General features: G+C 36.4%; 1 protein-coding gene across 1 annotated transcript in view; it reads right to left on the bottom strand.

Moving 5' to 3' along the window:
• myo10 (myosin X) overlaps window positions 1–15,038 on the bottom strand; it is a 169,334-nt gene that overhangs the window by 4,221 nt on the left and 150,075 nt on the right. The window contains exons 27-36 of the mRNA XM_084731325.1: window positions 6,072–6,315; window positions 5,559–5,654; window positions 4,610–4,703; window positions 4,051–4,106; window positions 3,399–3,541; window positions 2,620–2,811; window positions 2,358–2,515; window positions 1,195–1,318; window positions 703–1,000; window positions 396–603 (exon numbers count right to left, since the gene is read on the bottom strand). Coding sequence (XP_084587451.1) covers window positions 396–603; window positions 703–1,000; window positions 1,195–1,318; window positions 2,358–2,515; window positions 2,620–2,811; window positions 3,399–3,541; window positions 4,051–4,106; window positions 4,610–4,703; window positions 5,559–5,654; window positions 6,072–6,315 — 1,613 coding nt within the window. The remainder of the gene's footprint in view (window positions 1–395; window positions 604–702; window positions 1,001–1,194; window positions 1,319–2,357; window positions 2,516–2,619; window positions 2,812–3,398; window positions 3,542–4,050; window positions 4,107–4,609; window positions 4,704–5,558; window positions 5,655–6,071; window positions 6,316–15,038) is intronic.

Below are 15,038 nucleotides of genomic sequence, written 5' to 3'. Positions count from 1 at the left end.
ACGCACACACACAGAATACAGAGGCACTGCCTAATAAGCCACAGTTGAAATTTCCAGAATGTGCAGATCAGATGAGATCAAACAATTTAAATATAGAAAGATGCCTGAGTTGAACAGACAACTTTTCACCTCTCCTCCCAGCGTTTCCAAGTGGTATTTTTGTTAATGCCACTTTTGCAAATACACAACACCACCATCATTGTAATGATGTGGACTGCATAGTAATAATATAGTTTGAGTAAATGTTAGTACAAACAAGCATCAAAGCATTCAATACTAAAGACTTTTTTTGATACTTGGTGCTGCAGGCAAAATACAGTTATCTGTCAAAAAGTGATGCCATGTTATCCTGTAACACTTGACCCTGTGTCCCAGCAGCCCCTGTTGTCACCCACCTCTCCGGCTGTCGTGTGTGAATTGATGGTGATCTTGCAGGATCCTCCTCCATGACAGTGAACGGTAGTGCTCATGTCCTGTCGGGCCACAATGGCGCGGATCTCCTCTTGCGACGGGACATTCTCTCTGGCTCGAGTCTTCCTCAGGGAGTCGAGGGCGAAGGCGGCGTAACGATCCATCTGCGACTCGGGGAAGACCTCTCGAGTCCTGTGGAGAGAGTGAATGGTCAGTTACAGACATTAGTTTCATTCCCCAAAACATGTTTTCTAAATCTGTATTTTTGAAGACTTGTCAACATGCCAGTACCTCTTTAGGTGGAACTTGAGGTATCTGAGGATGCTCCTGGTCGGGACGAAGGTGCAGGACATGCAGGCCAGGATCTTCCAGCTGCAGAGGTTCCCGGGGCTGCCAGGCTGCGGCGGCCGCGTCGTCTGCTTGATCAGCTGACAGAAGAGCTCGTCCCGCAGAGGTTTGAGCTCCTGGCCGGTCTGCAGGATGCCCTGAATGATGGGCACCGGGTCGGCCACGCCCTCCAGGTGCTGCAGAGAGCTGAACACTTTGAGGGCTTCCTCCTGCAGCGTCGTGTAGCTCCTGTTTCTCGGGACTGAATGGAACAAAGAGGCTGAGTTAGTGGCGTGATGGATGGTCTGTGTTCATTCTCGCAATGTGATCATCATTAATCTCAGCCTCCTTATCTCTGGTCCTGACAGTGCAGCGGCTTTGGGATAGAATTTCTATTTGCTTATATTTCAGTCTCACTTGAAGACTGTTTTTGTTTCGTATTTGTGTGTGACTCACCGGTGAGGTGGATGTCCCCATAGGGCAGCGGCAGCAGCGGCGAGTGCAGCGGGTGGTGGCTGTAGCGAAGGATGGGGTTTCTCTTGTAGATCTGCTCCACCACCTCTGAGTTCAGACAGTTCTCCTGCAGAGAGCAGACGAGCCTGACTTCAATACAATGACCATTTAAACAATAATCTTTATTATTTTACTGATTATCTGGGGGTTTACTAGGATGAGGGTGGTTTTGAAAAAAGGACTGATACATTTGCATCAGTTTGGTTTTGAACTCTGGAGCGTGCAGCAGGTCTGTTTGCCACTGTAGTAATTTAAGACACAAGTGACGATGAATAGTCACAAATTAATAAACTTTAGCACTTTTTATCTTTTATCTGTGTGCAGTCAGCATGTAAGGAAGTTTGCACAGGTTCGCCAAACATCCATGTCACTTGAATTAGGAACTCTTACATCACTGTAGACAGTATAGAGTGATTGTATCTCTGTTTGTACCCTCAAGGACAAGTGTCCCATACTCTGTCCTGGCAAATGCATGCTGGGATAGAATCCAGCAACCCTGAAGAAAAAACGAAATCCACAAAAATGCTTAAAATTGTATATATATGTGGTTACCCAGGTTAGTTGTCCCAGTTTGTCTTATAGCTTGTATGGAAGCACCAAGAGGCAAGTGAGGAAAAAAGTTTTGATGATCAATTTTCTAAGTTTGTTCTGAATTATTTTCTCTTCTGTATTTATGACTTAAAAAACTTTTTTCAGCACCTGTTCTTAAGAAGTGTTCGTTGTTGTAATACTAATTCTGCCCACAAGAGGCTGAATTGCACCACAACCCCATGTTCCAAATAGGACTAAAAGCATCCATTTTTTCCTCCAGGTGAGTTTTGAATTTCTCATTGCACTCTTTCTTTTTCTTTTGGATAGAAATGTATTTTAATGCTAAAGGCAAATTAACACTGATTAAAATCCTTTTGTTTCACCTGCCAAAAGTTTTTTTTTTTTTTTTTGATAAATTAAAAGGCTACTAGTGGTGAAGTATTTAATAGTGACAATATGCTGTATAAAAGGTTAAAAATAAAGTTTTTTTTTTTTTTTTTAAATTAGCTTTTCCTGAATTAAAAAAATCTTTTCGTTCTCCTTAAACGTCTGGTGAGTCTTCATCAGTTTCTTACCCTGATGTCCTGGATGAGCTGCTGGGTCGGCGTGTCGATCGGAGCTTTGGTGTCGATGACGTTCTGGATGGAGTTGGCCCAACGCGTGGCCTCATTCAGCAGCTTACAGTAGAGACGGTACGAGTGTTTACGGCCGTAAACGATCACGTTCCAGTAGCCTGTCAGGACACGAAGAAGAACCAAAAGAAACAAGTCAGGTTAAACTGCATGACACCAGGTTGAAATGTAAGTAAATAAAGTCCATGCTTTTATTTTCTCGTACCGGTCTCTTTGAAGACCTTTTCGTCCGGCTGAACCACTGAGCAGAGGCTGTTCAGCACCAGCGTTCCCAGCTTCAGGGCGTTTCGCTCCGAACTCTTGTAGTAGTCCAGGGAATTGTGGGTGAGCAGGAACCAGCGCTTCTTCAGCTTCAGCGAGGCTTTGGTGCTGTTCTTCATCTCTTTGTGCAACCAGCCTGGTGGAAATAAAGGAATCACATATTGGTGTTGCTCCAATTTTGCGTCTTTTGACAACTCTGCAATTAATTGCAACAACCTGCAGATTTTTTTTAAACAAATGTTTAATGTGAAGGTTATTGCACTAAAATCTGCAAATGACATAAAATGATTTGAACACCTGATTATGTCCAGGTTTTTAATTTTACTGCAGAAAAGTGCTTAAAACATTAAGTTTGAGTTTGGTGTGAGCTGCCACATAAGTAACTTGCAGATTTACAAATTTGTGAATGAATGCTTGTTTCCATTCATTAGTTATGTGATTATTAGGTGGTGGAAACAGCTACTGAGAACATTTTCAGTAAACTGACACTATTATCCTTTTGTTTGAGGACTAATAGCTTACTTATATAAAATGTGACTACATCAGCAATGATCTTTCTACTTTTTCTCCTGTTTTAAAATAAGGACCATTTTTCACAACAAACGTACAGACGTTCCTCTAATATTCTTCGTATCTGTGTGTTGCTGTAAATCTGCTCTATTCTTCTGGCTAAATGCATTCTGGGATGAGCCGTAAAGTGACATTAAGTGATTGCGTTGTCACCTCGGATGATGAACTCCTGTCCATCGACGCGGGTGTCTCCTTTGGAGCGCTGCAGCAGAGTGATCCAGTGGTGCATCTCCTCGGGCGTGTCGGCGTTGCAGTGCAGCACGCGGTTCGCTGTGATCATGACGAAGGAGTTCGGCCTGTGATGGTTCAGAAATGCAGTTAATGCTAAATTGTTAATCACAAACAGTTAAGCAGGATAAAATGTAGATTTTCAAAACAGATTCAAGGATTTTGAGCAGACGGGGGCTACAACCTGAAGTAATGAAGCAGAAATTATTATTTTTTTTGTTCAATTTGTAAACCTGTACAAAAGAACAGCACTCTCTAGTGGTTAGGTAGATAATAAAACAAAAAAGGAACATGCAGTTGAGTTATAAATGACATTTATTTTTGTCTTCCATTTTGTACTTTGTAACACTGCAGCAACAATCAGAAAATCTTGCACTAAAAAAACTAAGAAATCCAACAGCTAAGGTGCTGAAACCAAACAGGTCAACAGGCCTGAACAATTTTTGATTGATTTTGATTTTGATTTTTATTGGACACTTTCTGGTTCCCTCACTTTGCCACAGTGTGTGAAACAGTGAAGCAGCGCAGGCCTACACAAATCCAGAGACGTGACATGATGTTTGATTCGGGTTCTTACCTTTCTGGATTATCCGACGCACAAACCGAATCGATCATCCCCACATCCAGCGTTCCCTACAGAGGCAGACAGAAAGACAGACGGAGGTTCAGTGACAGTTTTCAGTGTGTGGATGATGAGTTTCACCTCCCTCTGCCCCAAAGAAACAAACACACACACAGATTAAAGCGGCACCACGTTCACTCACAGGTACAACACTAAAAGGACATGTGGCATTTCAACACCAAGGACTTCAGCAGAATAGAGGCATGAATAGAATCTAAAAGTGTGTTCAGAATGAGCTCAGAGTGAATTTTAAAGGTTGCAACAAATTTATTAGCAAGGGAAGAAGAGATGTGAGGAGGCAGATTTGCTGAAATCAAAGTTGAGTTTATATTTGAAGCTACTTCACAAAGAAGATTTTGACTCTATCTTGTTTTTGTTAAGATGTTTTCAGGATCATTATTAGACAGTAAAATGTTAAAGAAAGTGTTTTCTTTCTCCTTAAGAACACCTAACCTGGCACACAGTACTATAACTCCACTTCCCATAGTGCTTTGCTTCCCTTCGCAGTACTCACCACAGCATTCTGGGGGTTGGCCTGCTCGTCGTGCATCTCTCTGATCTCCTGCTCTGTGGAGCCGTGGACCTGACTCAGCACGCTGAACCACTGGCTGTAACCACGGAGACCACATCAGCATCAGCATCATCACCAGGACCAGAACCAAAGTTACACTTTTTAATTTGTTAAATTGGGGTGACGTGTCTCTGTGTTTTAGTTTTTATGTTGAATCTTTCCTTTGGATTTCTGCTCTTTTTCTTTCTGATAATCCATCAATAAATCAAATACTTAAAATTAACACAACAAGAGGAAACTTTGTTGTTCAGATGTAAACAAGCATCTGTGTATGTTTGTGTAAATGAAGCAGGAATGAAGGTGATTGTGTGTTCTGATTCTGTCTCAGACATATGGAGCTGATGTTGGCTCACACTGAGAGAGAGGCTGCCGCTGTAAACCTGCTGCCAACACGCACACACACATACACGCACGCACAATTCATCTTCCTGTCAGAGCAGATATATGAAGGAGGTGGACTGTCCCTCTGAGGGGAAATCAATGTGTTGCCAGGGGCAACCGTCTCACCGACCCCACAGCGACAACACCTCCTCTTCATTATTCTGTCTGTGACTTACAATGTGTGTTTGTGAGTGTGAGTTTAAGAGAGATTATTTATGTATCACGGCTTCTTTTTGTCTCCTTTTTATACACGCATAATTTCACAGAGACATTTAGAAGCATCTTAATGTATCTTTGGATGTTTAATGCCGACTTTATACATTATACATGGACAACAGAAGTGCAGTTAAGTGCACCAGTCTGGTGGCACTGAGTGAAAGGTGTTGACAAGTCTTTCAGTCCTGGTCTTTGCTCTAGTTTTCTGTGTTGTGTAAAACATCTCTCATTGATTTATAATCACTATTTGATGACACGTTTGGAGCACAACATATCTGAAAGAAGCACCACTTACCTGGCGTCCTCGGCAGACTCGGCGATCAGATGGTAGGTCCTCTCTGGCATCACAATGTCGATTCCATTCTCCTTCCCGGTGTTATCGATGATTTCTCTGCAGATCAGAAAAACAAAAATGGGTAAATCTCTCCAGAAGTGTCTCACCTCGTCCTCTTCAGGGGTCTGTCTTGCCATTTGTCTTTAATGGAACAATAATTACCTAAATTGCCACCAGGACACAATCAAAAAATTTTATATTATGCAATAAGACTATTAACTTTATGTGACATAAAACTTCTGACTTTTTGAGAAAAGAAGGTGACAGCTTGGCTGTTACGTAAAGAATGTTACTCCATCTGCATGTCTGATGTTCATTATGTAAATAAGCTTAACACTTAACAATACGGAAATATGCATATGCATGATTGTTGTCAGCAATGCACAAAAAATGCCCAAAACTAAATTAAAACTAACTCCGCCCTGTTTTATGACATCACACTGAAGATTTCAAGGTATCAGGATGAGTCCTTACTTGGCGGTATGCATGTCCAGCACCCCCTTCATCTTCTCCTCGCCGTCGTTCTCAAAGTACATGAGCTTGCTCTGCCGCAGCACGAACCAGCGGCGCTTCCAGTTGCGGCGGGACAGCGTAGACGAGCCGCCTCCCTTCTTGTGCAGCCAGCCCTGCTTCAGAGCCTCCTGCTTGGCCCGGAACCACAGGAAGGTCTCGTCCTTGAGAACGCACCAGCGCCGCTTCCACGTGTTCATCAGGCCGCCTAGAGAGGGAAAGATGAGATTTTTACTTATGTGTTCACACTGTACTGACAAGGAGGGTTGTAGCACCCAATAATGTAATAATTTACTGAAAATTTAATAACGCCTGAAAATTTACTCAAATTTGCACTTAACTCAATCGAAAATGTAATAAAACCCAATGTAATAACTTGACCAATAATGTAATAAAATATTCTGACTGATATTGTAATAACATTTTTACCGATAATGTAATACCTTATTACATTATTAGAGATTTATTACATTTTCAGGTGGGTCTTTTTAAAAAAAAAGATAATGTAAAACTTGACAGATAATGTAATACAGATGTCTATATTTTGTGTTTTGAGAATCTAAGACTGTTAAATACACTGACTTTGAAACAAGAGAATAACTATTGCTTCCCGAAACATACTTCGCTCTCCACAGTTTTCCAACAAATCACTATCTCGTGAAAACAACCACAAACCAACAAAACAAATTTAAGTAACACTTTATTTGAAGAGGGTATGCATAGGTATTCATAACACCAACACATTATTTAAAATTTGACATAAATATATCCTCTCATAAATGGTTATTATATCACTTTGAATGATGGGGCGGTATGGCTCAGTGGGTAGAGTGGCCGTCTTGTAACCGTTGCGGGTTCAATCCTGGCCTGCAGAGCTCATGTTGAGGTGTCCCTGAGCAAGACACCGAACCCCTAACCGCTCCTGATGGGTCGTGGTTAACGTATTGCATGGCAGCTCTTCCGCCATCAGTGTGTGACTAGGTGAATATTATGTATAATGTACATACACCTTGACTGTATGTATGTATGTATGTATGTATGTATGTATGTATGTATGATTTCAGGCCTAACTGTATGTATGTATGTATGTATGTATGTATGTATGTATGTATGTATGTATGATTTCAGGCTTGACTGTATGTATGTATGTATGTATGATTTCAGGCTTGACTGTATGTATGTATGTATGTATGTATGATTTCAGGCTTAACTGTATGTATGTATGTATGTATGTATGTATGTATGTATGTATGATTTCAGGCTTGACTGTATGTATGTATGTATGTATGTATGTATGTATGATTTCAGGCTTGACTGTATGTATGTATGTATGTATGTATGATTACAGGCTGGACTGTATGTATGTATGTATGTATGTATGTATGTATGTATGTATGTATGTATGATTTCAGGCTTGACTATATGTATGTATGTATGTATGATTTTAGGCTTGACTGTATGTATGTATGTATGTATGTATGATTTCAGGCTTGACTGTATGTATATATGTATGTATGTATTTATGTATGTATGTATGATTTCAGGCTTGACTGTATGTATATATGTATGTATGTAAATTTCAGGCTTGACTGTATGTATGTATGTATGTATGTTTGATTTCAGGCTTCACCGTATGTATGTATGTATGTATGTATGTATGATTTCAGGTTTGACTGTATGTATGTATGTACGTATGTATGTATGATTTCAGGCTTGACTGTATGTATGTATGTATGTATGATTTCAGGCTTGACTGTATGTATGTATGTATGTATGTATGATTTCAGGCTTGACTGTATGTATGTATGTATGTATGATTTCAGGCTTGACTGTATGTATGTATGTATGTATGTTTGATTTCAGGCTTGACTGTATGTATGTATGTATGTATTATTTCAGGCTTGACTGTATGTATGTATGTATGTATGTTTGTATGTTTGATTTCAGGCTTGACTGTATGTATGTATGTATGTATGTATGTATGTATGTATGTTTGATTTCAGGCTTGACTGTATGTATGTATGTATGTATGTATGTATGTTTGATTTCAGGCTTGACTGTATGTATGTATGTATGTATGTTTGATTTCAGGCTTGACTGTATGTATGTGTGTATGTATGTTTGATTTCAGGCTTGACTGTATGCATGTATGTATGTATGTATGTTTGATTTCAGGCTTGACTGTATGTATGTATGTATGTATATATGTTTGATTTCAGGCTTGACTGTATGTATGTATGTATATATGTTTGATTTCAGGCTTGACTGTATGTATGTATGTATTTATGTATGTATGTATGTATGTTTGATTTCAGGCTTGAATGTATGTATGTATGTATGTTTGATTTCAGGCTTGACTGTATGTATGTATGTATATATGTTTGATTTCAGGCTTGACTGCATGTATGTATGTATGTTTGATTTCAGGCTTGACTGTATGTATGTATGTATGTATGTTTGATTTCAGGCTTGAATGTATGTATGTATGTATGTATGTTTGATTTCAGGCTTGAATGTATGTATGTATGTATGTTTGATTTCAGGCTTGACTGTATGTATGTATGTATGTTTGATTTCAGGCTTGACTGTATGTATGTATGTATATATGTTTGATTTCAGGCTTGACTGTATGTATGTATGTATATATGTTTGATTTCAGGCTTGACTGTATGTATGTATGTATTTATGTATGTATGTATGTATGTTTGATTTCAGGCTTGAATGTATGTATGTATGTATGTTTGATTTCAGGCTTGACTGTATGTATGTATGTATATATGTTTGATTTCAGGCTTGACTGCATGTATGTATGTATGTTTGATTTCAGGCTTGACTGTATGTATGTATGTATGTATGTATGTTTGATTTCAGGCTTGAATGTATGTATGTATGTATGTATGTATGTATGTTTGATTTCAGGCTTGAATGTATGTATGTATGTATGTTTGATTTCAGGCTTGACTGTATGTATGTATGTATGTTTGATTTCAGGCTTGACTGTATGTATGTATGTATGTATGTATGATTTCAGGCTTGACTGTATGTATGTATGTATGATTGATTTCAGGCTTGACTGTATGTATGTATGTATGTATAATTGATGTCAGACTTGACTGTATGTATGTATGTATGTATGTATGTATGTATGATTGATTGATTTCAGGCTTGACTGTATGTATGTATGATTGATTTCAGGCTTGACTGTATGTATGTATGTATGTATGTATGATTGATTTCAGGCTTGACTGTATGTATGTATGTATGATTAATTTCAGGTTTGACTGTATGTATGTATGTATGATTAATTTCAGGCTTGACTGTATGTATGTATGTATGTATGTATGTATGTATGATTTCAGGCTTGACTGTATGTATGTATGTATGTATGTATGATTTCAGGGTTGACTGTATGTATGTATGTATGTATGTATATTTGATTTCAGGCTTGACTGTATGTATGTATGTATGTATGTATGTATGTATGTATGTATGTATGTATGTTTGATTTCAGGCTTGACTGTATGTATGTATGTATGTATGTATGTATGTATGTATGTATGTATGTTTGATTTCAGGCTTGACTGTATGTATGTATGTATGTATGTATGTATGTATGTTTGATTTCAGGCTTGACTGTATGTATGTATGTATGTATGATTTCAGGCTTGACTGTATGTATGTGTGTATGTATGTATGTATGTATGTATGTATGTATGATTTCAGGTTTGACTGTATGTATGTATGTATGTATGTTTGATTTCAGGCTTGACTGTATGTGTGTATGTATGTATGTTTGATTTCAGGCTTGACTGTATATATGTATGTTTGATTTCAGGCTTGACTGTATGTTTGTATGTATGTTTGATTTCAGGCTTGACTGTATGTATGTATGTATGTATGATTTCAGGCTTGACTGTATGTATGTATGTATGTATGTATGTATGTATGTATGATTTCAGGCTTGACTGTATGTATTTATTTATGTATGTATGTATGTATGTATGATTTCAGGCTTGACTGCATGTATGTATGTATGTATGTATGTATGTATGATTTCAGGCTTGACTGTATGCATGTATGTATGATTTCAGGCTTGACTGTATGTATGTATGTATGTATGTATGTATGTATGTATGATTTCAGGCATGACTGTATGTATGTATGATTTCAGGCTTGACTGTATGTATGTATGTATGTATGTATGTTTGATTTCAGGCTTGATTGTATGCATGTATGTATGTTTGATTTCAGGCTTGACTGTATGTATGTATGTATGATTAATTTCAGGCTTGACTGTATGTATGATTTCAGGCTTGACTGTATGTATGTATGTATGTATGTATGTCTGATTTCAGGCTTGACTGTATGTATGTATGTATGTTTGATTTCAGGCCTGACTGTATGTATGTATGTATGTATGTTTGATTTCAGGGTTGACAGTATGTATGCATGTATGCATGTTTGATTTCAGGCTTGAACGTATGTATGTATGTATGTTTGACTTCAGGCTTGACTGTATGTATGTATGTATGTATGAATGATTGATTTCAGGCTTGACTGTATGTATGTATGTATGATTGATTTCAGGCTTGACTGTATGTATGTATGTATGATTGATTTCAGGCTTGATTGTATGTATGTATGTATGTATGATTTCAGGCTTGACTGTATGTATGTATGTATGTATGATTTCAGGCTTGACTGTATGTATGTATGTATGTTTGATTTCAGGCTTGACTGTATGTATGTATGTATGTATGTATGTATGTATGTATGTATGTATGTATGTATGTATATATGATTTCAGGCTTGACTGTATGTATGTATGTTTGATTTCAGGCTTGACTGTATGCATGTATGTATGTATGTATATTTGATTTCAGGCTTGACTGTATGTATGTATGAATGTATGTATGCTTGATTTCAGGCTTGACTGTATGTATGTATGTATGTATGTATGTATGTATGTATGTATGTATGTATGTATGTATGTATGATTTCAGGCTTGACTGTACGTATGTATGTATGTATGTATGTATGTATGTATGTATGTATGTATGTATGTATGATTTCAGGCTTGACTGTATGTATGTATGTATGTATGTATGTATGATTTCAGGCTTGACTGTATGTATGTATGTATGTCTGTATGTATGATTTCAGGCTTGACTGTATGTATGTATGTCTGTATGTATCATTTCAGGCTTGACTGTATGTATGTATGTATGTATGTATGATTTCAGGCTTGACTGTAAGTATGTATGTATGTATGTATGATTTCAGGCTTGACTATATGTATGTATGTATGTATGTATGTATGTATGTATGATTTCAGGCTTGACTGTATGTATGTATGTAAGTATGTATGTATATTTGATTTCAGGCTTGACTGTATGTATGTATGTATGTATGTATGTATGTATGTTTGATTTCAGGCTTGACTGTATGTATGTATGTATATATGTTTGATTTCAGGCTTGACTGTATGTATGTATGTATGTATGTATGTTTGATTTCAGGCTTGACTGTATGTATGTATGTATGTATGTTTGATTTCAGGCTTGACTGTATGTATGTATGTTTGATTTCAGGCTTGACTGTATGCATGTATGTATGTATGTATATTTGATTTCAGGCTTGACTGTATGTATGTATGAATGTATGTATGCTTGATTTCAGGCTTGACTGTATGTATGTATGTATGTATGTATGTATGTATGTATGTATGTATATATGATTTCAGGCTTGACTGTACGTATGTATGTATGTATGTATGTATGTATGTATGTATGATTTAAGGCTTGACTGTATGTATGTATGTATGTATGTATGTATGTATGTATGATTTCAGGCTTGACTGTATGTATGTATGTATGTCTGTATGTATGATTTCAGGCTTGACTGTATGTATGTATGTCTGTATGTATGATTTCAGGCTTGACTGTATGTATGTATGTATGTATGTATGATTTCAGGCTTGACTGTAAGTATGTATGTATGTATGTATGATTTCAGGCTTGACTGTATGTATGTATGTATGTATGTATGTATGTATGATTTCAGGCTTGACTGTATGTATGTATGTATGTATGTATGTATGTATGTATGTATGTATTTATGTATGTATGTTTGATTTCAGGCTTGACTGTATGTATGTATGTATGTATGTTTGATTTCAGGCTTGACTGTATGTATGTATGTATGTATGATTTCAGGCTTGACTGTATGTATGTATGTATGTATGTATGATTTCAGGCTTGACTGTATGTATGTAAGTATGTATGTATGTATGTATGTATGTATGTATGTATGTTTAATTTCAGGCTTGAATGTATGTATGTATGTATGTATGTATGTATGATTTCAGGCTTGACTGTATGTATGTATGTATGTATGTTTGATTTCAGGCTTGACTGTATGTGTGTGTGTATGTATGTATGTTTGATTTCAGGCTTGACTGTATATATGTATGTTTGATTTCAGGCTTGACTGTATGTATGTATATATGATTGATTTCAGGCTTGACTGTATGTATGTATGTATGATTTCAGGCTTGACTGTATGTATGTATGTATGTATGTATGTATGTATGTATGTATGTATGTATGATTTCAGGCTTGACTGTATGTATTTATTTATGTATGTATGTATGTATGATTTCAGGCTTGACTGCATGTATGTATGTATGTATGTATGTATGTATGTATGATTTCAGGCTTGACTGTATGCATGTATGTATGATTTCAGGCTTGACTGTATGTATGTATGTATGTATGTATGTATGTATGATTTCAGGCTTGACTGTATGTATGTATGATTTCAGGCTTGACTGTATGTATGTATGTATGTATGTATGTTTGATTTCAGGCTTGACTGTATGTATGTATGTATGTATGTATGTATGATTTCAGGCTTGACTGTATGTATGTATGTATGTATGTATGTATGTATGTATGTATGTATATTTGATTTCAGGCTTGACTGTATGTATGTATGTATGTATGTATGTATGTATGTATGCTTGATTTTAGGCTTGACTGTATGTATGTATGTATGTATGTATGTATGTATATATGATTTCAGGCTTGACTGTATGTATGTACGTATGTATGTATGTATGTATGTATGTATGTATGTATGATTTCAGGCTTGACTGTATGTATGTATGTATGTCTGTATGTATGATTTCAGGCTTGACTGTATGTATGTATGTAGGTATGTCTGTATGTATGATTTCAGGCTTGACTGTATGTATGTATGTATGTATGTATGATTTCAGGCTTGACTGTAAGTATGTATGTATGTATGTATGATTTCAGGCTTGACTGTATGTATGTATGTATGTATGTATGTATGATTTCAGGCTTGACTGTATGTATGTATGTATGTATGTATGTATGTATGTATGTATGTATGTATGTATGTATGTATTTATGTATGTATGTTTGATTTCAGGCTTGACTGTATGTATGTATGTATGTATGTTTGATTTCAGGCTTGACTGTATGTATGTATATATGTATGATTTCAGGCATGACTGTATGTATGTATGTATGTATGTATGATTTCAGGCTTGACTGTATGTATGTATGTATGTATGTATGTATGTATGTCTGTATGATTTCAGGCTTGACTGTATGTATGTATGTATGTATGTATGTATGTATGTATGTATGTTTGATTTCAGGCTTGACTGTATGTATGTATGTATGTATGTATGATTTCAGGCTTGACTGAATGTATGTATCTATGATTTCAGGCTTGACTGTATGTATGTATGTATGTATGTATAATTTCAGGCTTGACTGTATGTATGTACTGTATGTATGTATGTATGTATGTATGATTTCAGGCTTACATACATACATACAGTCCATCCTGAAATCAATCATACATACTTACATACAGTCAAGCCTGAAATCAATCATATATACTTAGATACAGTCAAGCCTGAAATCAATCATACATACATACAGCCAAGCCTGAAATCATACATACATACATACATACAGTCAAGCCTGAAATCAATCATACATACATACATACATACAGTCAAGCCTGAAATCAGACATACAGACATACATACATACAGTCAAGCCTGAAATTATACATACATACATACAGTCAAGCCTGAAATCATACATACATACATACATACAGTCAAGCCTGAAATCAATCATACATACATACATACAGTCCATCCTGAAATCAATCATACATACATACATACAGTCAAGCCTGAAATCATACATACATACAGTCAAGCCTGAAATCATACATACATACATACATACATACATACAGTCAAGCCTGAAATCATACATACATACATACAGTCAAGCCTGAAATCAAACATACATATATACAGTCAAGCCTGAAATCAAACATACATACATACACACATAAAGTCAAGCCTGAAATCAATCATACATACATACATACATACAGTCAAACCTGAAATCATACATACATACATACATACAAACACACATACATACAGTCAAGCCTGAAATCATATATACATACATACATACAGTCAAGCCTGAAATCAAACATACATACATACATACATACATACATACATACAGTCAAGCCTGAAATCAAACATACATACATACATACATACAGTCAAGCCTGAAATCAAATATACATACATACATACATACATACATACATACATACATACATACATACATACAGTCAAGCCTGAAATCATACATACATACATACATACATACATACATACAGTCAAGCCTGAAATCAAACATACATACATACATACAGTCAAGCCTGAAATGAAACATACATACATACATACAGTCAAGCCTGAAATCATACATACATACATACATACAGTCAAGCCTGAAATCAATTATACATACATACATACATACAGTCAAGCCTGAAATCAATCATACATACATACATACA

This window comes from Lutjanus erythropterus, chromosome 12, assembly GCF_056507025.1.
Source record: "Lutjanus erythropterus isolate fLutEry1 chromosome 12, fLutEry1.hap2, whole genome shotgun sequence".
In the NCBI taxonomy this organism is placed as follows: Eukaryota; Metazoa; Chordata; class Actinopteri; order Lutjaniformes; family Lutjanidae; genus Lutjanus; species Lutjanus erythropterus.
This window is presented reverse-complemented; position numbering and strand designations above follow the sequence as displayed.